Source organism: Mauremys reevesii, linkage group 8 (assembly GCF_016161935.1).
Source record: "Mauremys reevesii isolate NIE-2019 linkage group 8, ASM1616193v1, whole genome shotgun sequence".
In the NCBI taxonomy this organism is placed as follows: Eukaryota; Metazoa; Chordata; order Testudines; family Geoemydidae; genus Mauremys; species Mauremys reevesii.
The window spans coordinates 97,039,230-97,063,408 of NC_052630.1; the positions used below are offsets into that span (position 1 = coordinate 97,039,230).

A 24,179-nucleotide genomic window follows, 5' to 3' on the forward strand; every position below is an offset into this window, starting at 1 on the left:
AAAATATTTCCCTCACAGAAAAAATAAGTCTGAAATAGTCAAATTTGAGGCCATTCCCCCAACCCTAAAATAAGTCCTTCCAAAATTCATTAGCTTGTGGTACTCCTGATCAGCTGAGAACCCTAGGTAAGAAAAGAGGATGATTATAACTTCTATTGAAATATTTAAATACCAAGCTGAAGCCACTCGAGATGGTTTAATATATTTTAATTGCTCCTATTTAGCTCATTGCCTCTATAAATATTTTCACAAATCAGGTCACAGCTGCCTGTGCTTTATGCTATGACTGTCATAAACAAATATTAATAGAACCAATGCTGATGTACATCAATACAAATTGTTTCATTCATTAAACTTGCTGAAGTGCGTACAAGTGAACATTTAGAAAAGCTGCCGGTAGATAATAGAAACTGCCTCTCTTTTTTTAAAAGAGGGATCAGTGTGCAATCATTTGTTTTGTTTGCTAATACCCTACTCCAACATTCATCGAAGCCATTTGTACAGCTTTTAATTACTAATATTTATTTTATAGATTTCAGTTTCAAAAAGTACTTCAGTGACTAGTTATAACATGTTCCATTGCTGTATCTGTGATACTGAACATTATCTGAATCCGTTGCACCAGGATGTATTACGGGTAAGGTTTCACTGACCAGGCCCGGTTTCAAAACTCAAGGGGATTAATCTTGCAGTCCTAAAGCAGGCAAAAAACTGCCATTAATCTCAGTGGGAATTTTACCTTTATCAGAACTGAAGGATTGGGCACTAAATGATAATGTTCAGTGGAATAAAATATATTTTTCTTTCCACTCACTAGTTCATATTTTAATTACAAGAAATCTTGAGCTAATCAAAGTGTAGTGAATATAGACACAATTTATTTTCTGTTATTTAATATTAAGTTTCATTATATCAGATGCTACCTAAACTATTAAGAATGGGCGTATGAAAGCCATTACACATTCGGAATAATATCCAGGATTTTTTTTTAGAGACGAGTAGTTTCACTGTATGAAAAATTTTGGTCCAAGGGTGTATGAACAGGGTAGCGATGAAATCTATTAAACACTTTTGATTTTTGTACTCCTTTTATTCTCTCTCTTTTGTTTTACTTGTATTTCCTATATGCTGACCTGTAGTTGATGGTTACATCTATGACTCCATATCTGGGCTAGCATTCTTAGAGAGCTTTTCCATTAATGTCAAATGGTGTTGAATCAAGCCATGTTGATGTCTGATTCTTGAATAAGGTATAACTCATGCTATATCCTTGTCTACTCATTTTTTTTTCTTCTGGGTAAGTATATATTTTTAACCTCTGGTTTCTATAATTATTTTAAAATAAACTGCAGTAAAAATATATTTTGAAAAAGGTCAGAATAAGTTGTTCAGGGACCACTTTTTCCAGATAGACCACTTTATTCTTGGGGATTCTGATTTGTTCACCTATTTTAGTTTTTCCAAGATTGCACGTATGTCCTCTGGATGATAATTCCAAGGTCCCACTCCACCCTGTAAAGTAAATAAAAGACAGTATTGTTCAGATATACTCTATGGGGGAAGTCTCCAGTGGTGCATAGTTGGTATGGCCATTTCCTGCCCCACCCACCCAAAGGCTCTGGTGCAGGAGGAGGAGTGACCTGAGTATGCAACTCTGCTCAGCTGGTAGGTGAACCCTTGGGACCTATTGCCAGTTGTGCACAGGTTAGATTAGCTTGCAGCTGAGCCAGGTTAAAGCAGCCTGCACCAGAGCCAGCTAGATAATCAGGGCCACCCTTTCTCCTGCACCACGCAGAAACAGCACAGTAGAGAGTCAGTCCTAATGTCTTATGTACAAACTTTTAGATATATATCAGTATAGTAAATTACACAGTAAAATAATGTTTTACCTGCTAGAAAGTTTTAATGCTGGAACGTGAACGATAATGTTAATTACATAGAAGTAGACTCTTGTAACAGTGGTCTCCAGTTACCAGATAATAATTAGCACTTTATATCTCTAAATACTATGCAAATATTAACTCAAACTTCAAAACAGCCTTGTGAGCTAGGTAAGTATTCTTGTCCTCATTTTACATGTGGGTAGACTTTTATGCAGAGGTTAAGGCCAACCAAGAAGTTGGGGAAAGAGCTGGAGTTAGAATGTAGGGTTTCTTTGTTCCCAGCCCTGTGCTCAATATGCTTTCACTTTGTCCCTTTAGGAAGGACTACATAAATAGTGAGGCAGAGCCAAGACATGCATCAAAAATATACATCAATGCCAAGACTTTTTTGTTGCTAATCATTATTCAATGAACAATGTGCTTAAAGTTAATTGTAAAGTTGTTAGAAATAGAACACAATGAAAAATGTTAATCATTTGCCCATCAAATATGCTATGGGATATTTGGGGGAGGGATAGCTCAGTGGTTTGAGCATTGGCCTGTTAAACCCAGCATTGTGAGTTCAATCCTTGAGGGGGCCACTTAGGGATTGGGGGCAAAAATCAGTACTTGGTCCTGCTAGTGAAGGCAGGGGGCTGGACTCAATGATCTTTCAAGGTCCCTTCCAGTTCTAGGAAATTGGTATATCTCCAATTATTATTATTTATTATATCCCAGGGGTATTTTTAAAAGTTAAAACCACACTGTAATGTGTTCAGAATTCATTACCTTGTAAACAACCTTTCCTCCTTGCACCAGATAAAGTCTTTCTGGCAGAGCTGCGTATTTTGAACTGCTCAGGTTTTCCATAGTATCTAAAACCACTGGGCATAAAGGATTCTCCTTCAAAAGAAATTGTGCAGCCTTTTTTCGATCTTGAAGGTTTCGGTGATTTTTAATAATAATGTTGTTTTTAAAAGCCCATCCATCTTCAAAAAAAAGAGGGGGGGGAAAGCAATTTTGTATATATATCGTGTGTACATGCCCCAAAAATCATGTTAAAAGAACATTATCAAGGTTGCAAAGTCAAGCACTCAGAAATGAAGAAATGCCAGAATTAGGATTACCTGTGCAACTTAATTCAGACTGCTTGAGCATATGCATTATGATACAGTTTTCATTTACATGATCACATACCACTGAGAGCACAGGAGACAACCACCATTCCCCTGCTCTTTTTAGGTGCTCATACCCAGCATGGCTCTCAGCAGTCCAGAGCTACGTTTTCAGGGAAAGTCTTGCTCAGCCCCAGGCTGGAACATGCCCACCTCAGAAAGGATCTTCAGAAACCTAGCTGCTGAAAATCTAAGAAGTCTCTATTGCGCATGTGCTAACCATGATTTTTTTTTAAAGGCTTTATAACTTGGCCAAATTTGGGTGGATTTTCACAGGGATGGCAACAGGTATATCCCTCACACAAATGTCAAGTCCCTACTAAATCTGTCCAAAGAAAAGATTGCTGATTTTTTTTTTAATATGGGCAAATTATATTTTTTTCCTAGCCTTGTTCCTGGAAACAGCTGAACCATTTTTACGAAATTTAAAAAACCGCCAGCTTGAGGCAGATACCCAGCATGGAAAATTCCAGCCCAAATGGATGAAGTTTGGCAAAGTTATGAGCAACTGAAAAATAGTTTATAAGGAGAAGTGTCAAAGAAACTCAACAACAGGCAGTGCTACTAGCCCTGCCGCTAACATTATGCACACTAATCTATATATGATATGATTTCAAGAGCTATGTTAATAACATGAGTACTCAAAGAAATTACAAGACGTTTAAATTTACAGGAAGGCAGTTGTAGCAATGAGGCGGGGCCTACTTCAGAGACTGACAGCAAGAGAGGGTCGCAGGTGTACACAGTGTATCGAGCTCTTCATAAAGGAGATGGGAAGTGGGAAACTTTGAGTTTTCATATCACTCTGCCACTCACTCTGGAATAAGTCACTTAACCCTATTTTTCATAACTATACACATCATTTTGGGAGGCTTCAATTTTTTGGAGCCCAGTTTGGCACCTATAGAACAGGATATTGATCAGAGCTTGAGCACTGACAACTCTCACTATAATCAATGGGATTCTGTGGGTGCTCAGCACTTTTGAAAATGAGAGCATAGAGTTGTCAAGTTTGGCACCCAAGATAAGTGGACACTTCCAAAAATGCAGGCCTTCATTTATCTATGCCTCAGTTTCCCCATCTATACAATAGGGATGATAATATGCACCTTGTAGCGATATAAAAGTGAAACTCTCCCTCTCTCTCTGTGTATGTATGGTAGGCTTATAATGAAAGGTGGCATCTGATTATCTTGACGTTCTAGCTGTGTGAATATCCAATATAACCACATAAGGATTTGCTAGCCAGTTTAAAATGTTAAATTGTAACACCCGTGACAGAGGGAATGACATTTTTTTCACATAACTTTTCTGAGTTAAAATACTTAGGTTTCAAAAGACTATTGCACCCCTGAAACTGTAGGTACAATTTGAAATATGGTATATATAGTTTCCAACCAGTAGCCATCAGGGTACAGGAGTTCTAACAACTCTACTGACTGGCTGCTGCTCACTGCTGTTTCTGGTCCTCTAGTAACAGATATCAGATCTCTGGAAATGGAGTATGTTACTTACAAATTTTAAACCGGTTTTGAAAATTAAGATAGGCTGTTTTTCTCATTAATATACAAACAATTGCTGGCATGCACACACCATTTTATTCCTTCAAATTGGTATGGTGTAAATACTATTTAAATATTTTAAATGTAAAATGGGTAACATAAGCTTTTTTAAAAACTAGAGGATACGTCGTTTTCAGCCATTCCACAACTATTTAATAGAAATAGGAAGGTGGCACACTGTTAGAATGTAGAGTGCAGAGATTGTGTCTGCAAGGCCTTCTCTAGCCTGGATAAATGGTGTGGTGTTAGCTAGAACTGTAGTGGGGACAAGCAGTACCGATTTTTAAGTAACATGTGCTAAACTGCTCAAATTAAAGCCTAAAGTCCTCCCTTTCATACATGTTAAAGGCAGTGTGCCTTGTCTATGATAGACTTCTAAAAACTAACGTGCTGACTTCCTAGTCTAGACAAGCCCCCTCCCCCCCCTTTTTTCCCCCCCCACCAGTAATGGAAGATGTCGACGATCCTTCTATTGACTGGGTATATGTCACCTCAGGACAGGATCCAGAGGTAAAATGTCTAGACATCATAAATGACTGCTTCTTGCAGCAGCTTGTTATGGAACCCATAAGAGGAGAGGCAATTCTTGATTTAGTCCTGAGTGAAACACAGGATCTGGTCCAAGAGGTGAATACAGTTGAACTGCTCAGTAATAGTGACCATAACATAATTAAATTTAACATCCTCACAGGGGAAAAATTGTCAAAGAAACCCACCCAGTAGCATTTAACTTAAAAAAGGGGAACCACACAAAAATTAGGCAGCTAGTTAAACAGCAGTTAAAAGGAACAGTCTCAGGGGTGAAATGCCTATAAATTTAAAAACACCACAAGAGAGGCTCAAACTAAATGTAGAGTCCTCCCTGCTGCCCTCCACCCAAAAAAAAAAAAATAGAGGATCAAACAAATGCCACCATGGCTAAACAGCAGGGTAAAAGAGGTTGTTAGAGGTAAAAAGGCACCCTTTAAAATTTAGAAGTTAAATCCTACTCAGTAAGATAGAAAAAAACAAACTCTGGCAAGTCAAACGTAAAAGCATAATTATGCAAGCCAAGAAAGAATTTGAAGAGCAACTAGCTAAAGACACAATAAAGTAAACAGTAGTAAGTCACTAGGACCAGATGGTATTCACCCAAGAGTTCTGAAGGAAGTCAAATATGAAACTGCAGGACTACTAACTGTGGTATGTAACATATTGCTTAAATCAGCATTTGTACCAGATGACTGGAGGAGAGCTAATGTGATGCTGATTATTAAAAAGTCTCCAGTGGTGATCCTGGCAATTACAGGCCATTAAGCCTAACTTTAGTACCAGGCAAATTGACTGACACAATAGCAAAGAACAGAATTATCACACAGATAAACACAATATGTTGGCAATGAGTCAACATGTTTTTTGTAGAGGATAATCATGCCTCACTAATCTATTAGAATTCTTTGAGGGTGTTAACCAGCATGTGGACAAGGGTGAGCCAGTGGATATAGTTACCTGGACTTTCAGAAAACCTTTGACAAGGTCGCACACTAAGCAAAGTAAGCAGTCCTGGGATAAGAGGGAAGGTCATTTCATGGATCAGCAACTGGTTAAAAGCCAGAAAACAAAGGGTAGGAATAAATGGTCATTTTTCAGAATGTTGAGGTAAATAGTGGGGTCCCCCAACTATCTGTACTGGGACCAATGTTGTTCAACATATTCACAAATAATCTGGAAAAAGGGGTGAACAGTGAGATGACAAAATTTGCAGAAGATAGAAAATGATTCAAGATAGTTAAATCCAAAGCTGATTGCGAAGAGTTACAAAGGGATCTCACTAAACTGGGCGGCTGGGCAACAAAATGGAAGATGAAATTCAATGTTGATAACTGCAAAGTAATGCACATTGAAAAACATAATTTCCACTATACATACAAAATGATGGGGTCTAAATTAGCTGTTCCCACTCAAGAAAGAGATCTTGGAGTCACTATGGATAGTTCACTGAAAACAGCTGCTTAATGTGCAGTGGCAGTCAAAAAAGCTAACAGACCGAATGTTAGGACCATTAGTAAGGGATAGATAATAAGACAGAACATACCATAATGCCACTATATAAATCTCTGATACATCCACACTATTCAGTGGGCAGTTCTAGTTGCCCCATCTCAAAAAATATATATTCGAATCAGAAAAAGTACAGAGAAAAATGATGAGTATGGAACAACTTCCATAAGAGGTGAGATTAAAAATTCTGGGACTGTTCATCTTGGAAAAGAGACAACTAAGGGGGAATATGATAAGAGATCTATGGTGTGGAGAAAGTGAATAAGGAAGTGATTTACCTCTTTACATAGCACAAGAACTGGGGGAGTCATCCGATTAAATTAATAGGCAGATGGTTTAAAACAAACACAAGGAAGTACTTCACACAATGCAGTCAACCTGTGCAACTACTTGTCATTGGATGTTGTGAAGGCCAAAAGTATAACTGAGTTAAAAAAAGAATTAGGTAAGTTTATGAAGGATAGGTCTATAAGTGGCTATTATCTCATGGTCCAGGTGTCTATATCTCCAACTGCCAGATGCTGGGACTGGACGACACGGGACGGCTCACTCGAAATTGCCCTGTTCTCTTCTTTCCCTTTGAAGCATCTGGCATTGGCCACTGTTGGAAGACAGTATACTGGGCTAGATAGACTGCAGCTCTGATCCAGTATGGACGTTCTTATGTGCTTACATGCGGACTAAGATCAGAGCCCCAATCTAGAAAAGACTTACATGTGCTCAACTTTACCTTCAACTGAACTACTTATGTGTAAAGTTTAAGCATGTGCACAAGTGATTGCAGGATTAGGGCCCAAAACTGGTTCTTTACGTTGACACTGTTGCTTTGAATTTCAGTAGATTTTTCCTTCCTGGTTGCAGTTTCATTCTTCTCTCAAATATACCTTATTATTGAGTCATAGAGTTTAAGGCCAGAAGGAAGGACTAGATCATCTAGTCTGACCTCCTGTATATCACTGGCCACCAACACCACCCAGCACCCGCACACTAAACCCAACAACCAAAATAAGACCAAAGGTTTAGAGCCCAGAGGTGACTAAACTATGTGCCACAGGTAGAGAAAAGGAGAGACGCAGGTGCACCAGTGCCTGAAACCCCTGCAGTGGCTGGGAAATGATTAAGTGATAGATACCTAGATAATCCTGGAAAGTGACCCGCACCCACACGCTGCAGGGAAGGCAACTCCCTCCCTCAAGGTCACTGCCAATCTGACCTGGTGAAAATTCCTTCCTGACCCCACATACGGTAATCATTTAGACCCTGAGCATATGAGTAAGAGTCAGCCAGCCAAACACCTGAGAGAGAGAGAGAGAGAGACTGTTCGGTGCCCTGGCCATCCTCATCTAATGTCTCATCTCCAGCTATGACCATCTCTGATGCTTCAGAGGCAGGAGATTTAAAAAAAACACCGACTATACTGGGGGAAAAATATCCCTTCCTGACCCCTGTGGGTGGCCGGCTGAAACCCTGAAGCATGAACTTTTAGGAATATAAAACATAAACCAGAAGTAAGCTCCAGAGAGGTTGAGCCCTTCCCCCTACCATGATTCAGACAGAAGGATCCATATCTTTATGCTTCATGATACATTTATATGTTTTGCTTTCTATACTGTACCTGTTGCATGAGCTTCTTCGATATAGATTATAAGGAAATCTGCTACGGAGTTAAAATCTTCAACAAGCTTGTTGAACTTGCTGAATTTGAAAAGAAATGAAGGTCAGGTGCAGCTTCCAAAATTCAGGACTAAAGGCCTGTTGTCTGTAACGGACATGAAACACTCATATTAATCGGGTGATGAGAGAAAGGACAGGGTTAGGGATAAGGCCTGGGCTCAAATCTGGGCTCCATTCTTAGCCTTGTCACACACTTCCTGTATTATCTTGGGCAAGTCATGCTGATCACCTGATTTTTCAAAGGTGTTAAGCTCTTCTGAAAATCAGGGCATTAGTTTCTCTGTACCTCAGTATCAGTATGTAAAAACAGACATAGCAATGCTTTCCTTCTCCCATCTTGTCTCTGTCTGGTTTATTCAGGCCCCAGCCCTACAATAAGCTTTATGAACACAGACTCCTATGCCCACGCAAAGCCCCAGTGGAGTCAATGGGGCTCCATACAGGCACAGGCATCTGCCCACATGCAGTTCATTGCAGGATCCAAGCCTTAGACTGTAAGCATTTTGGGGTGGCGGCACTCTGTTTTACTAAATGTATGTACAGCAACTAGAACAATGGCCTCTCAATCTCAGATGAGATCTCTAAATGCTACTGTAAAGCAAATTACTATGAAGGTACTTAAAAAAAATATTCTGACTGTTCCTTAAAGAATAAACCCCATGAAGGCCCACATTTTCAAACCAGAATGCCTAAATTTAGGCTCTCAAATACATTTTTAGGCATCTAATTACAAATGGCTTGCGTTTTCAGAAATGTTGAGTTCCCACAGCTCCAGCTGATGTCAGGGGATGTTACAGATTCTGAAAATCGGTTCCTTTTTATTTAGGTGCCTACATTTTGTTACAGGAGCCTAGTTATAGAGATCCAGATCTGAAAACTTTAGCCATATTTTTGATAATGCATCCCAGGCTTTCATGATTTTAATGTGATTCAGTAATTTTCTTGTCCAGACAAAACTCTAATTATTCGTTGTTATTATTTATTAAACAACTGCTGTACAAGCCACAGAAGTAAATGTTTCCTGCCCCAGATTGCTTAGTGCTTAAGGGCCAGATTCCCCAAATGCTTATACATGGACCTAACAAAAAGCCTTTGCACAAATATTTACAGGAACACTTTCTTGTGTTTGCAGGACCTTGATTTAAGAGTGCTTCCAAGAACTTAAAAACATCTATTTTAGTCCAGGATCATATAATGTCATTTGAAATTGTACACGATCTCCTTATTGGCAGTGCTTAATTTCAAAATCTGATGCTATCATTTTATCCCACACTGAAAAGGTCTAATCTTGGACCCACTTCCGAACACATTGTGCATACCCTTCTGATACGCAAACCATCCTATATCAATTTTGAAATTCTGTTGTTTGGGATTTTTAAGCCCTGGTTAATATACTGGGTACTAGACCATTCAGCTTAATGATTAAGAATGTGTGCTACAAAGATCAAAGTAGAGGACAAAGTACAAACCAAATTTTTCTCTCTCAGCATTATTTTGTAACAAACATCCATTTTCTGGACTTTAATCTGATTAATGATGGAGGTGTACAGGCTTTCTCCACTTGTGTATAACAGTATACAAAAGATATTAATTACATGGTCCTGGTTATATTTGCCTCTTCTTTCACCATGAGAAGATATGATATTGGTTTTCAGTAAACAGATGCTCCCCCCCCACATCCATGACAGCAGGCCACAAATGTAATAGCTGTCTGCATTACAAAACTGTAATAGTGCAGTAGCAAAGATAAACACATAGATTTTCTCTAAAACCACCAGAGGACCCAACCTATTTCGACAATTTTACTGACCTTGCATGAAGTCCAAGATGTGATGCATTTCACCCCTGAAGTCTGCCACTGGGGTGTTGGGAGCATTATGTCCTAAAAACGCTTCATCTTCCAGCCTTTTCCACTTCACTTTCAAAACAAAGAGTAAATATTTCAAGCTGAAGAAAGTCGGACCCCAGTTCTCATAGCTGAACTTTGGATTTGTGCCTATGCTACTCTTTTGCCCCTGTTTTAGAATATATCTTTTCATCATTTCTGGGAACAATATCATCAGAATTTTACCAACAGCAACATACAGAGATACATACAAAAGAATCAAGGTCTTTTGTACAATTATCCTGATTTTGGACATTTTGTCCGCGGCAGACAGACTGCTTCCAAAGGAAAACAGCGTAAGGGAGCTGAAGCAAAGGTAAAGGAGGAGGGGAAATGAGGCTGAGGCTGAGGGGATAGTGGCTGGAAAGTCATTCACGTGTCTGGCCAAATTCTACCCTGTCACAGTCCTGCTCACGTCAGTGCACAGGGTGTGAATGAGAACAGAATATGGTCCACTATGATACTGTGTCTCTTGAAAATAAATCAGGCTGTTATTTGGAATAAAGAATGTTTTATTACTGTTAATTGTATTAATGCACATCTAAGGCTTATTCCCAAATGCATTGCATGCATTACTAATGAGAGGGCTGACTACATACTGGATGCGTATCTGGCAGAATAAACGTGGTAATAGGGTGACCAGACAGCAAGTGTAAAAAATCGGGACGAGGGTAGGGGGTAATAGGAGCCTATAGAAGAAAAAGACCCAAAAATCGGGACTGTCCCTATAAAATCAGGACATCTGGTCACCTTAGGTGGTAATAACTTGGGACCCAATCCTGAAAATAAGCACTTGCTTTATTTTACTCAGCCCTGGTCTACACTAGCGCGGGGGGGGGGGGGTTAGAACTAAGATACGCAACTATTCGCATAGCTGAAGTCGAAGTATCTTAGTTCGACTTACCTAGTCGTCCTCACGGTGGCGAGTCGACTGGCGCGGCTCCCCCATTGATGCCGCTTACTCTCCTGCTGAGGTGGAGTACCAGCGTTGATTAGTGGATCGATTTATCGTGTCCAGACGAGATGCAATAAATTGATCCCCAATCCATAGAACACTACCCACCAATCCGGCGGGTAGTATAGACTCAGGGGCGGCTCTAGACATTTTGCCGCCCCAAGCACGGAGGGTCTGCTGGTCCCGCGGTTTCGGCAGACCTCCTGCAGGCGTGCATGCGGGAGGTCCGCCAAAGCCGTAGGACCAGCGGACCCTCCGCAGGCACGCATGCGGGAGGTCCACTGAAGCCGCAGGACCAGTGGACCCTCCGCAGGCAAGCCGCCAAAAGCACCCTGCCTGCCGCCCTAGTGGTGACCGGCAGAGCACCCCCAGTGGCTTGCTGCCCCAGGCATGCGCTTGGATTGCTGGTGCCTGGAGCTGCCCCTGTATAGACATACCCTCACATACGTAGTCCTAGTAGTCCTACTGAAGTCACTGGGACTACTTGTGCTTGAAGTTAAGTACATGAATAAATCTCCAGGTTTGGGGCCTGCCACCTTAGCTCTTATATATGAGTTTATATTTTCAAAGCGCTGTACAAACATTAGCTAATTAATCAATAAAGGCTCTATATGTTCAGCAAACATTCCATGATTCCCTGCTATTGCCATTAAAGGCTTAACCCTTCTACAAATCCTTTCAACATAATTCCTGAAAGAAAGAAGTATTCATATATATATATATATATATATATATATAATATCTGTGTGGTATAAAAAAATTATCAGCATGAGTTATGCAACTCACCCCAGTAAATCCTTGCGTTCTGGAAATGCTACATAGATTACCGAAAAAACTATTTTAAGAATGTTTTGAAGTTTTCAAAAATATCAGGAGTACTATCACTTGATTCTCTCCTGTCCTGTTACTCCTTCCCTCCTGCCCCTACTCCCCAAATAAATAAAATAAAATCCTGACTATCTGACTTTACAAGTGAAGCAATACAAGAAATACTCCCTTTTTTTAATCTGTAAAAATTCTTACAATAGTTGTTCTGTGAGCTGTGAAGCAAATGGCTGAGGATTTTTAGGTGTATGTAAAGGTTCTGTTGGCATGAGTTGGGGGGGGGGCTTGCCCAGCTCGTGCTGGTCACAGCTGTCAGGTACTGCTCGTGTATGTGGATTATACAAACCCGCCTTTCCCCGAGGAGCTGGCGCAGCAGCCAGACTGCTCCTACTTGTCCCCGCCCCATAGCTGCACTACCGCTTTAAGAAAGAAAGAGAGAGAGAGAGAGAGAGAGAGAGTAGCTGAGCTTCTGATTGGCTAGCGCTACCAATGTGGCTCAGGTCTGTTTGGGAGGGGGGATGGGAGAGAGTAGCTGAGCTTCTGATTGGCTAGCGCTACCAATGTGGCTCAGGTCTGTTTGGGAGGGGGGATGGGAGAGAGTAACTGAGCTCCTGATTGGCTGGCGCTGCCAAGGGGCTCCTGTCGCTTTAACAGGGTGGAGCGAGGGGGGCGGTTCGTTTCTCCTTTCCGGCAACACAGCTCCGTAGCGGTGCCCTTGGTTCCTTCCGCTTGTCTGCCCAACGCCCGGCCGAGCTTTGGAGCCCGCCGCGCCCCCGCCAGGTGAGAGCCCCGGCCGGCCCGAGCCCCTGGCAGGCCGCGGAGACCTCCCCGCGCGGGTGTGCGCTGGGGAGCCCGGCCGGGGAGCCGGGGTGGGGCAGAGCCCGGGTCCCGGTACGGGGCTGGGCTGGGGGTCCAGGTGCTCTTCCCTTTCCCCTGTGCCCAGGTCCTTCCTCGCCTCCCCCGGCGTGTGCTGGTCGGGGAGCTGCCCCCGTCTCCCACCCCTTTGCCCCCCACCCCCCGGGGATGTTCAGGGATCCTTGTCAAACTCGCCCCCACCTGACATCAGCTGAACGGACAACACGCCCCGACCCTCCCGTGGGAGCTGCCTGTCAGTCCCTGCAGCGCTGGCTGCTGCTTGGGGCTTGGGGCAAGCCTGGAGGGGCAGGGACTTTTGGAAAGGAGGGAAACTGCCCCATGAATTCTCCCCCCCCCCCCGCCCTTTAACCTGTTCAATAATTTCTGTATTTCTTAGTTAAGGATCTTCACACATGCTGCAGACATGAATTGCACTCTGTAACACTCCTATGAGGTAGATGAAATATATGTGCCCACCATGGAAATACACCTTTTCTGGGATGAAGCTGACTCTCTAACTGTGCACAGGAACATTGTACAACAGGATACGACAGGAAATTAAGAGTATCACATTAATATTAACTATAGTAGGAGGAAAAGAAAGGAAAATGTAACTAGCCAAAGTGGTATTTGGACAGGATGTTAGGGATAAGCCCTTACTCTGTGGTATTGGATCTAACATCAGAACTGTAGTTTTACATTTCCTTATATGCTTGAATATAATGACATTGTAATATCTAAACTTCTATGTTTTTGCAGGAAATCGTAATACCCTAACTATACTATTCATGCTGAAGAGAGAGGGAAGCTACAAAACCTGTTTCATCAATGCATTGAGAGAAAAACTGCATTTTAAAAATATTTTCAGTCACTTATTTTTCATTTTAGATGTTTAACTTTTGATCTGCTATTCAGATATTTTAAAGTTCTGAATACTCGTTCTAGAGCCTAGCGAATGAATGGCGACTGTGGATGATTTAAAGTTTCAAGGTAAATTGTCAAATTACACTTGTTAATTGGGCCAAAACTTTAAGGAAAATGAATAAGTGACAGTAATTGATTCTTTTTAAGTGGTTGCAGCCTTTGCTTTGGTTCCCTGTGAATGTGAGTTTAAGTAACGCAAGTTTACACAAATAATGTCTTTAACTGTTTCACTCTTGCATAGCATCTTTTTAGATGAGCATCTCAAAGCACTTAGGTGATTAAATGTTATTTCTATCTTGACTGAAAACATTGGTTACACTCATGTAAATTCGGAGCTTAAGCAGAGCAGAACTCGCCCACTGGGTGCAGAGGTGAGAACATTGTCACCTGTACATAGGAACAGACCTTGAAATAGATATAGTGTCAAACTTATTTTTAAAGATAGTTATTTCTAAATTAGATATCTTTGAGGGCTAAGGCTGTCTAATCATAAATCTGTTCTGCACGGGCAGCTGCCTGCACCAGTGCAGGGCCCCACTTGACTGCTTGTGGATATAAAGATCTGTCCAGTGACTCTGACTGAAGGACGGGACCTAAGACTGTGATTTATAGTTAGCACACAGGAGGCAGACTAGTTGGAGAGAAGGCACAGCACTCCATTAACTGAACGAGCACCCAGCTTAATCGGAGCTAGTTGAGACCTTAGGAAACAATTCACACTGGGTGTGCTCACGCTAGTAACATGGACCCTAAGGCCTTGTCTACACTACAGAGTTTTGTTGACAAAAGTCAGTTTTCATCGACAAAACATTGGAGGTTTATACACTACAGTGCTCCTTCCAGCCACAAAACTCTCCTGCTTTGTCAACAAAATAAAACCACCCCAGCGAGAGGTGTAGAGCTTTTTGCAACCAAGTTGTACTGACAAAGGCTATGTCCGCACTGTGCATTTTGCAATGGTGCAGCTGTTGTAAGGTGCACTATGTAGCCGCTCTATGTCGCTGGGAGAGAGCTCTCCCAGCGACAAAATAAAACCATCTCCAATGAGGGGTGGTATCTTCATCACCAGGAGCATGGCTCCCACTGATGAAGTGCTGTCCACACCAGTGCTTTTCATCAGTAAAACTTTTGTCCTTCGGGGTAGGGGGGGTAGGGGAGGACATGTCTTTTCACACCCCTGAGCGAGAAAAGTTGTAACGATAAGTGTCAGTGTAGCCACTAAGCTTGGTTATGTCACTGTAAATGGCCTCCAGGAGGTGTCCCACAATGCCCATCCTGACCGCTCTGGTCAGCAGTTCAAACTCCACTGCCCTGTACCCAGGCACACAGGTATCTGCCTCTCCCCCTTTAAAGGCCTGGGAATTTTTGAAATTCCACTTCCTGTTTGCTTGGCATGGAGAGCTCACATTGCATATTCGCAGCTGACCATGGTGGCGCCACGCAGCAAATGCTTTCCCGCTTGGAGCACACTTGGGTTGTTGGATCCGCTGAAGCTGTGGGGAGAGGAGGCTGTGCAGTCCCAGCTCCACTCCAGCCATAGGAACTTTGTGGCATGTTGGATAAGGACTACAAATGGGACACATCAGTGCCGTGCAAAGATAAAGGAGCTGAGGCAGACGTACCAAAAGGCAAGGGAATCAAACTGTTGTTCAGATGCTGAACTGAAGACCTGCTTCTATAGGGAGCTGGATGCTATCCTCAGCGGCGATCCCACCTCCACCACCAAGAGCCCTGTGGATACTTCGCGGGGGCTGGAGACAGCAAACAGTGGATTCAATCGTGAGAACGACATGGTGGACAAGGAGGTTGAGTTGGAGGATGAGATGGGACAGGCTACAGGGTTGTCCTGTACCGTGGCAAGCCAGGACCTCTTCTTGACCCAGGAGGGTTCAAGCCAGTCCCAGCACTCCATCTCTGGCACATGTGATGCAGGAGAGGGAGCTCTGGTAAGTGATCTTTTTGAGTTGATGCTGCTTGGATATATGAGGTATAGCTGTCTTTTGCTTTGTTATATCCTAGAAGTGGGTTAAGGGATAGAAATATACACAACTAGCTGTGTCTGCAAGTGCTTCATATTCCCCTGTGCAGCTATGCAGTAGGGTGGATCAGTATGTTAATACACACCAAGATTTCACAAGAATCCTCCAGAGATCTCTAGGAAACTTTCCTGGAGGTACTCGCCAATCCTCTGCTGAAGGTTCCTTGGCAGAGCTGCTTTATTCCTTCCCGCATTGTAGGAAACTTTTCCACACTAATCGGCAATCACTTGTTTAGGGACCAAAGTGGCAAACAGACAACCAGGTCTGAAGCTGCACGCCTGCATGAGATTTACCCTCGCTTTTTTGCTTACGGTCAGGAGTGAGATATTGGTTTCAGTGACCCTCCTCCTGTAGAAAATGGTGTCAGAATTTACAATTTTGTCCCTGGTCATTTGCAGTGATCCCCTTAAAAAAACACCTAGATCTTTTTTGTCCTATCTTTAGTCCCCACTTTCCCCCTCACCCCCGGCTGACTCACCATGTTTAGGGTGTTCCCTTAGCTATGTTCTGGCCAAGGGACAGTGAGAAATTATTTCATATTTTAAAAGAGGTGTATTTTACTATCATGATTTGATGCTGTGAGTGCACTAACAATCATGCTTCTGTTTATTGTTTCTTGTGCTTCTGTAGATGTGGCCTTCAGGGGAACCCCCTACACACTGATGGAGTGGGTGAGGAGGAGCAAAGAGGACATGTTTCGAGAGGTGCTCCAATCCTTAGACACCGAAAAACAAGAACACAGGCTGTGGAGAGAGACAGAAAATTAAAATGATCTAATACCCAGGACAGGAAGGAGAGCCAGGAGCAAATTTTAATGGGCAAGAGCAGATGATAAAAGTGAAGAAGGAGGAGCAAACGGAGATGTTGAAGTCCGTAATTACACTGAAGGGGCTGTTGAAAAATGGTGTGAAATGCGATCGGAAGCCCATGGAATGATGGGACAGAAAAAACTGCATCATGGGATGTTGAGCCCATACCCATGATGCACTGCGATCCACTCTGCCTTCCCACAACTCTTAGCTGCAGAAGGTAGCGAGTAGCACAGTGGGATAGCTAGCCACAGTGTACAGCTCTCTCTGTCAGTGCTAGAGCATCAACTGGGGATGCACTCCACTGACAGAAGGAGCATTGTGTGAACATACACAAGCAATGTAGTTATAGCGGTTTTGGATTGTTTGTGTAACTTGCGTCAACAAAACTTTAGTGTAGACAAGGCCTAAGGATTGATGAGATATCAGTCTTAAAATGAAGCTATTTTTTTTTTTAAATTGTACTTATTTTCAGAATTTGATGATGCAGCTAACTTGCTGGCAGGAAACCCAGATGCCACCACAATAAGTATTGATGAGCCTAGTGAAAACCCCAAGAATCAGTATGGCCTTCTGCAAGACTCTAGGAGAGAGGAGGATGACGAGTTACTGGGGACTGATGACTCAGATAAAACGGAGGTAATAATAACACATTTATAATGCCCCCATCCACATGATGTATCTAAATACCCTTTACAAAAGTCAACACTTTTATCAGGAAGGAGCGGGGAACTTCCTTGCTGGCCCTGTCAGTGCTGATGGAAGTGCATACTTTAATTCCCACTTACACCTGTTATAAGGTGGAGACTGGAAGAAGCTCAGATGTAATTGACTTCAAGAGACTTGGTGGTAATACAGTATAGGGGGTGGGGTTGAGGCTTTTAGACTTGAAAGGCTAGTTGAACAAGACATTTAATTATTAATGGAAGTTATATTACTTGTAAACCTCCTGTCCAAAAAGGAATCATAAACTATTTGCACATCTAGAATATGCAACCCCATAGAAAATATCTTCTGCTGTTAACAAACACCAGAGAAAGAGAAATAATTCTCTTACTTCCCATTCTTCTGGCTATGGTGTAAGTAATATTACTTGGCTTTAAATGACTTACTACGTAAAATGGATGATTGTAATAATTTTCCTATCTTCAAGTTGCTTGCAGGACAGAAGAAAAGTGCCCCCTTCTGGACATTTGAATACTACCAGACTTTCTTTGATGTGGATACATACCAGGTTTGTAATTGTTCTTAATATTAGTATCTTACTTCACATAAAGGGAATTATAGCGGTTTAACAGTTTTAACTGTAGACTAATATTTATAGATGCTTTATAGTTATTTCATAGTGCATTTTCTTGATTTCAGTAACATGATTGTGGTTTTTTCCTAGGTCCTAGACAGAATAAAAGGCTCGGTTTTCCCAATACCAGGAAAAAACTTTGTAAGACTATATATCCGGAGCAATCCAGATCTTTATGGTGTGTACCAATTGTAACATTAACATTATTTAATAACTACATTATTGAACTTCATTCTTTTGTTAAAATTAGTACAAGGGTGGGGCACAGAAAAACTATCTTGTTGTTAAATTGATTTGTTTCCATTTAAGGTCCTTTTTGGATATGTGCCACATTAGTCTTTGCCATTGCTATTAGTGGTAATCTTTCAAATTTCTTCATCCATCTGGGTAAACCTGCATACCGGTATGTGCCTGAGTTCAGAAAAGGTGTGTAAGTAGTCCTCATTCTTGTTTCCTTATCTCTTATAACTTAGATTTTTCTTTTAAACAAATAAATCTGTATGTAGAAGTCATAGCTTTGCTTTGTCATAACTTTTTGATAACTGTCTCTTTCCACTCCCAGAGAGATGCAAAAATAATTAATTAAAGTTGTAGGTGTATAGACATTTTTTTTGATAGTGTTCATGTAAGAAGTTAAATAGAATTTCAGCAGATCATACAGTAGTAATCACTCCGTCCACTTACCAAAGGGCTTGAAGTTCCTACTTCATGCTGGGATACAAAATCAGTAAAGGAAACTTAATCATTATGTATTGCTCTAATGAAGTTAGAGAGTGGAGAAGCAATTGCCTGCCCTTTGGCTGTCATTTATATTGTGAAAGAGAATGCAATACCTATAAAAGAACACTTGTTTTTAAATGCATGACATATATTTAAAGGAATACTGTCAGTTTAAAATAAATGAGTTAAAAGTAGCTTCAGATATTGCACCTCCTGAGCTCTCCTCCCAGTTTTTGTGGTCCTTAGTATTCTTTTTGTATTTTTTTGTGGGTTTTTCTTTCCACTGTTCCACACAAATGGCAAATTGAGTACCCACAGAAAATACTGAAACTGATGTCATTTTTATATAGTCAAAGTAAAAACATTGAAAACAGAAAAATAACCTTTCCCCTATAATCTTAAGTATTAATTTATAATAGTGGTAGGCTTTAAAAAAAAAAAAGGACATAAATGCGAAAGTTGCCATTGTTCCTTAAAGTAATCTTAGTTGTTCCTAGTAGCACTTCTTTATTATAATGTTAGCTCTTCAATTTGAAGCAAAAAATTAAATTAATGATGGTGTTTAGTATTACTGAATCTCTTTAATGTCTCTTTACAGTGTCCATAGCTGCAACAGCTATCTATGCTTATGCTTGGCTGGTTCCTCTGGCTCTCTGGGGATTCCTTATGTGGAGAAATAGCAAAGTTATGAATATAGTCTCCTACTCGTTTCTTGAGATAGTGTGTGTCTATGGCTATTCACTCTTTATTTATATTCCAACAGCTGTAAGTATGGCCTAAAGAGCATCATCAAATGTATTATGAAAATCTTAGGAGTTTTTATTAAATGTTGTCTGAATAGAAAATGTACATGGATGTGTTGGCTGGTGTATGTTTTTACCTTCCAAATGAAAAGATTGGCTGGAAAGTACATGACATTCATACGTGTATCCTGTGAGACATGAGTATTCTAACTCCTTAAATTATGTAACAGGCTGCCTATTGTGTATTTATACCATTCATCTCTGTTAGATGGAATATTAGACCTTCTCATCTGTGATGTTTTCCTTCAGTGGCTGCAGCCTACAGGACATAGAGTTGGCACCCTAAAAAATGTCAACAGATGTTACCACTTACACTAGAATTCTTCATTTTAGAGAATATCTCAGGAACTGGTAAATTCTTTCAAACCAGTGAACTCTTTTTGCAGTGCTCTCACTGTAAGCTTTAGTTTAGTTTTAGTACAATTATTCCATTGGTTCCAGCTAGTAATCCTTGGTACTGATACAGCTAATAGAGTCTCCTCTTAGCTTGGGTGATAGAAACCTTTATGTTTTGGTGCCAAATGAAGCATGAATAGTACTTCTAACAGTCCTGATGAATGGATGTGATATATGGAGCTGTAATGCTATAAACAGGGACTTAAATAAATGTAGCTTGATATTTAATAAGGCCTTTTCTCTCTCTCTCTCTCTCTCTCTCTCCTTAAACAGATTTTGTGGATTATTCCACAAAAAGCTGTACGATGGATCTTGGTAGTGGTTGCTCTGTGCCTTTCGGGGTCAGTTTTAGTAATGACATTTTGGCCTGCTGTTAGAGACGATAACCGAAGGATTGCACTGGCTACTATGGTGACTGTTGTACTTCTTCATGCCCTGCTTGCTATTGGTTGTTTGGTATGATAATGTTCTTTTTTTAGCGTTTGATTTAACTCAAATAATATATTATCTTAATCTGTGCAGTAACAGCTTTGTATTAAACTCAAGGGGGTTTGTGGAGCTTTCTGTTTAAGCAGATCTCTTGATAATTGCAAAGCATAAACATAAGGATGCTGTTTTGAAAAAAATCTCAATACGTGTGGCAGGCATGAATATTCAAACATAGCACAAAGATTTTTGTAGATCTCTCCCCTAGAGTTTCTACACTAAAAGTAGCAATGATGGTTACATTTTTAGCATAAATTGTTCCTCAGATAGCAGTCTTAAGTATACTTGCATTTATGACAGCAATTTTTTAAAGCATTAGTCTGTATCATATGCAATTAACAGCTCATTCAGATAAGTATAAAGATTAATCTTTTAAAAATTATCAAGTGTTCAGTGTATATAGTGTTTTGTACATACTACTTACACATAATTAGAAATTACAAAGCTGACACAAAGTTGCTGTCTCAGTAGAAAAACAGGAAAAACTACTTTTGTACAAAGCTGGGGAGTCATCATCCAAGCTTCAGGTTGGAAATAGCTTGATTCTTTGCACCACAGGTTCAAACCCAAGAAGGTCCGTTAAACCCTTTAGGCTTTGAAAGTATGTAAATTCAGTACAATGCAAATTATAACATATGGAGATCATAATCCTGGTTCCAATGAAGTCAATAGGAGTTCTGCTATCTACTTCAGAGGGGTCAGGATTTCACCAGCAGTCTCCAGCGGAAATTCAATGGGGCCTCTGTGTAGTGGGTATTTTTTGTTTTCTTCTCCAACAGTAAAATAACAAGCAACCAAATAAACTGACATCAAGCTCCTTCCACAGAAAACTTTTGAATTAACAATGTGACTTTTTGAAAAGAGCTAAAATTTGCCCAAATGCTAAAACTGTACCTCCATAAAAATATAACTTGTGAAAATGAACATGTAAAGGTGAAGTTGTGCCTTGTTTCTAACTCACTCTCACTGTCATCTAATAATGTAGGCATACTTTTTTGATGCTCCTGACCTGAATGTTCTTATACCGACTGCAGCTGCTCAAAATGGAACAATAGTAGCAACAAAGACTCAGTAAATAAGGTAAGAATTAAATCTAAATTTTCAGCTCTAGTCACTTTTCAAAAATCTTGCCAATATTAGGAAGACCAATGTCTGGGGCCATTTTTGCTGAACTTGTGTTACTGCAAGTAAGTTGGAAAGAGTCTGTGGGTCTTCTTAGACGTGCTGATCTGTACATGTATACTATTTAGTATTCAATCATTTCCCTTTTTAATATGTATTATGGCTATTAAAATAACTCTTCTTAGATGCTTTATCTTTTCTTGAAGTTTACCCTCAGTAAACAAATATGACCAAAACAAAATTCTACTTAATAAATGTTTATCTCTGCTAAGAGCTTATTCCCACTTAACCTCTTCAGCAAGTATGTAGTTTTATTAAAAGTAAATTACATATTGTGCAAACCAAATTCTTAAAAAAAAAAAAAAGGGATAATAAATTGTACCCTAGTTTTATTAATATTCAGATCAGAAGATAGGGGAATGTCTAACCTAACTTCTACATGATAGTTTTCAAAGCACCAGCTCCTGTATATAGGGAGATCGATGTTCTCTCTGAACATGTTTCTCTTTGTATCTGAGGCATATGGACTGAATTCCATGTGTGGGATAGTGTGAATTCTTGCTTCTTGATGGCCAGGGATACTGCCGATGCCTAACACTTGGATTCAGAATAGGGTTAGAAGGCATGGGAGCTGGTCCACAGAAGGCTGAAGACCAAAGATGGATGGGTGGGTGCGTTTGAGGAAAATTAGTAGAGCATTATTAGTACTTATTGATTAGCCACTTGTTCTTAGACTTCTTTTCAGTGTAGCCAGTTAATTCTAGCAAAGATCAGACACAATCTAATTACTTACCAAGATTATCAATAATGAGTAAACTGAAGATTTTACATTCCTCCAAAAAGCAATTTATCCCAAGTGATTAATAGAATTCTGAAATGCTACAGTAGAATTATTTTTAGACACAAATGCATGTACACGCTTTAATCTGTTATCTGTGGAGAATTTTCATATTGATAGGTGCTACTTCTGTTTTTCAGATTACAATGCCTGTATTCCCCATCTGTACAGTAATTTTATTTTAGATATTTTTTCACTAAAGAAAATGGAAATCGCAAAAACTGAAAGGAGGAAGAGCCAGTGCAGTTACATGACTCATGGACATCTAAATGCTCATCAGAACACTAGTAGACTTCTAATACTGTTGATTTTATTCCTTGTACAGGGATTTTCTTTTCTTTTCTTAATTTCTACGTACCTTGCACTCTTTGCAGTGTATGTCTCAAAATAAAATGCTCCAGAGGGTGGTTTTGAATTTTAGTTCTTTCTCACGTGAGAGATGTTTGTTAATGATCTTTTTTCCAAAGAGCTTGTACAATTTCACTTCTGTCAATCTATTGGGATAAACGTATTTCAGATAATGTCATTTGACAAGACTAAATTACAAACCAGGATGGAGGAGAGAATTTTGCTGATCTAGTTATAAATCACACTGTAAAAAAATATACTTGTTTTAAAAGACCATTTTAAGGTTGCACATCCAGCATTTAATGCCAGACTTAAGGTTTCTCAGGCAGCCTTTATTGGGCCCCCTTGTGTGTGCGCATTGATAGTACGTGATTGTGTAATTAGTGACAGTTTTCCACAGGACCCCTGCCTCATTCAGTGAACTCAGCAAATGGTTAGTTATTTTTATCCCTCGCATTGCATTATTTAATGCACACTACCCAAGCCCGACATTGAATATAAAATAAATAATTTCATGATGGGGGTTTCTCTCACCATAGTGCGTATAGCTACCTTTTGAGACAGAGGTGAAACTTTGAGGAGATATACCCATGCCAAAAATAAGAATGTAGCTGCCATGGCATGAGTTAGACACACCTGCAGGTGGCTCTCATCTTGGAGGGGTAGCTGCTCCTGCCACCATGGCTGTATTTCTGTTCGTAGAGTACAGATTGAAGTAGAGACATACCCATGGAATGTCTTATATGCCTCTGTGAGATTAAGTGGTAATATCGTCCCTATTTTACAGATGCAGAGATGAGCCAGAGTATAAAGCCAGAATTGTCAAGTGTGCCCTATCTTCGGGTTTCCAGTTTAAAACATCTAAGCTCTAATTTTTTCCTGAATACTTATTTTTATAGCAGTTCATATGTTCAAAACACAGTTCTTGACTTTAGTTGCAATTATGAGCATTCAGCACTTCAGTAAATCTGGAACCAGGTAACTCAGTTTAGGCAATCAGATTTTTGAAGGCTTACAGGCCAAATATGGGGACTTTCACAGGGACTGCAAAAAGCACATTTCTGGCACCAGAATGACCTCTCTGCCAAATTTCAAGTACCTGCTCCAAGGCATTAAAGTGTTTAGATTTAAGTTTCTCATGCTGAGTATGTGGGAAACCTCCCCTTTTAAGTTTAAACAGTTTGGCAAAGTTATAAGCTAGAGCTAGCTCAAATTTGTTCAGCAAATAGTGAATGTGCTGAAAACTGTAGTTTCGGGGCAATCACGTTTGTGAATTCAGCAATTATTTTTGGCTGAATTTTTTTTAAAAAGGGGGAGGATGGAGAAACTTTTTAAAAGTTGAGTAGAAGTGACATTTCTTTCCAAAATGTCAATTCAAGTTAATATGAATGAAATTTTCCGTTTGTTGGTAAGGAGAAAAAAATGAAAACTCAGTTTCAGATTGAAACTTATTTTTTCAGTTCAGCTACCACACTGAAAAATCCATTATTCACTCAACTATATTATAAGCAACTTCCAATGTACATAAATGGATAGCGGCAGGCAACCTTGATTATAGGTG

General features: G+C 40.3%; 2 protein-coding genes across 6 annotated transcripts; one reads left to right on the forward strand and one right to left on the reverse strand.

Moving 5' to 3' along the window:
- Window positions 1-144: 144 nt before the first annotated feature.
- On the reverse strand, window positions 145-10,508 carry DIO1 (iodothyronine deiodinase 1). 4 transcript variants are annotated; one of them, XM_039485299.1, is made up of 4 exons: window positions 10,124-10,508; window positions 8,255-8,398; window positions 2,652-2,851; window positions 145-1,512 (listed from the first exon to the last, which is right to left on the reverse strand). In XM_039485299.1, the coding sequence occupies exons 1-4, from the start codon at window positions 10,452-10,454 to the stop codon at window positions 1,447-1,449; spliced, it is 741 nt and encodes a 246-aa protein (XP_039341233.1). In that variant the 5' UTR covers window positions 10,455-10,508; the 3' UTR covers window positions 145-1,446. The 4 variants fall into 4 exon arrangements, with proteins under 4 accessions (XP_039341233.1, XP_039341235.1, XP_039341234.1 ...); XM_039485301.1 differs by lacking the exon at window positions 8,255-8,398; XM_039485300.1 differs by lacking the exon at window positions 2,652-2,851.
- Window positions 10,509-12,590: 2,082 nt separating this feature from the next.
- On the forward strand, window positions 12,591-22,690 carry YIPF1 (Yip1 domain family member 1). Of its 2 annotated transcripts, none has more exons than XM_039486419.1 (10): window positions 12,591-12,758; window positions 13,593-13,823; window positions 17,081-17,244; window positions 17,759-17,839; window positions 17,996-18,083; window positions 18,215-18,331; window positions 19,224-19,390; window positions 20,098-20,280; window positions 21,296-21,390; window positions 22,411-22,690. In XM_039486419.1, exons 2-9 carry the CDS (start codon window positions 13,793-13,795, stop codon window positions 21,383-21,385), a joined length of 921 nt encoding a protein of 306 aa, XP_039342353.1. In that variant the 5' UTR covers window positions 12,591-12,758; window positions 13,593-13,792; the 3' UTR covers window positions 21,386-21,390; window positions 22,411-22,690. The 2 variants fall into 2 exon arrangements, with proteins under 2 accessions (XP_039342353.1, XP_039342354.1); XM_039486420.1 differs by having other exon boundaries at window positions 13,722-13,823.
- Window positions 22,691-24,179: the final 1,489 nt, after the last annotated feature.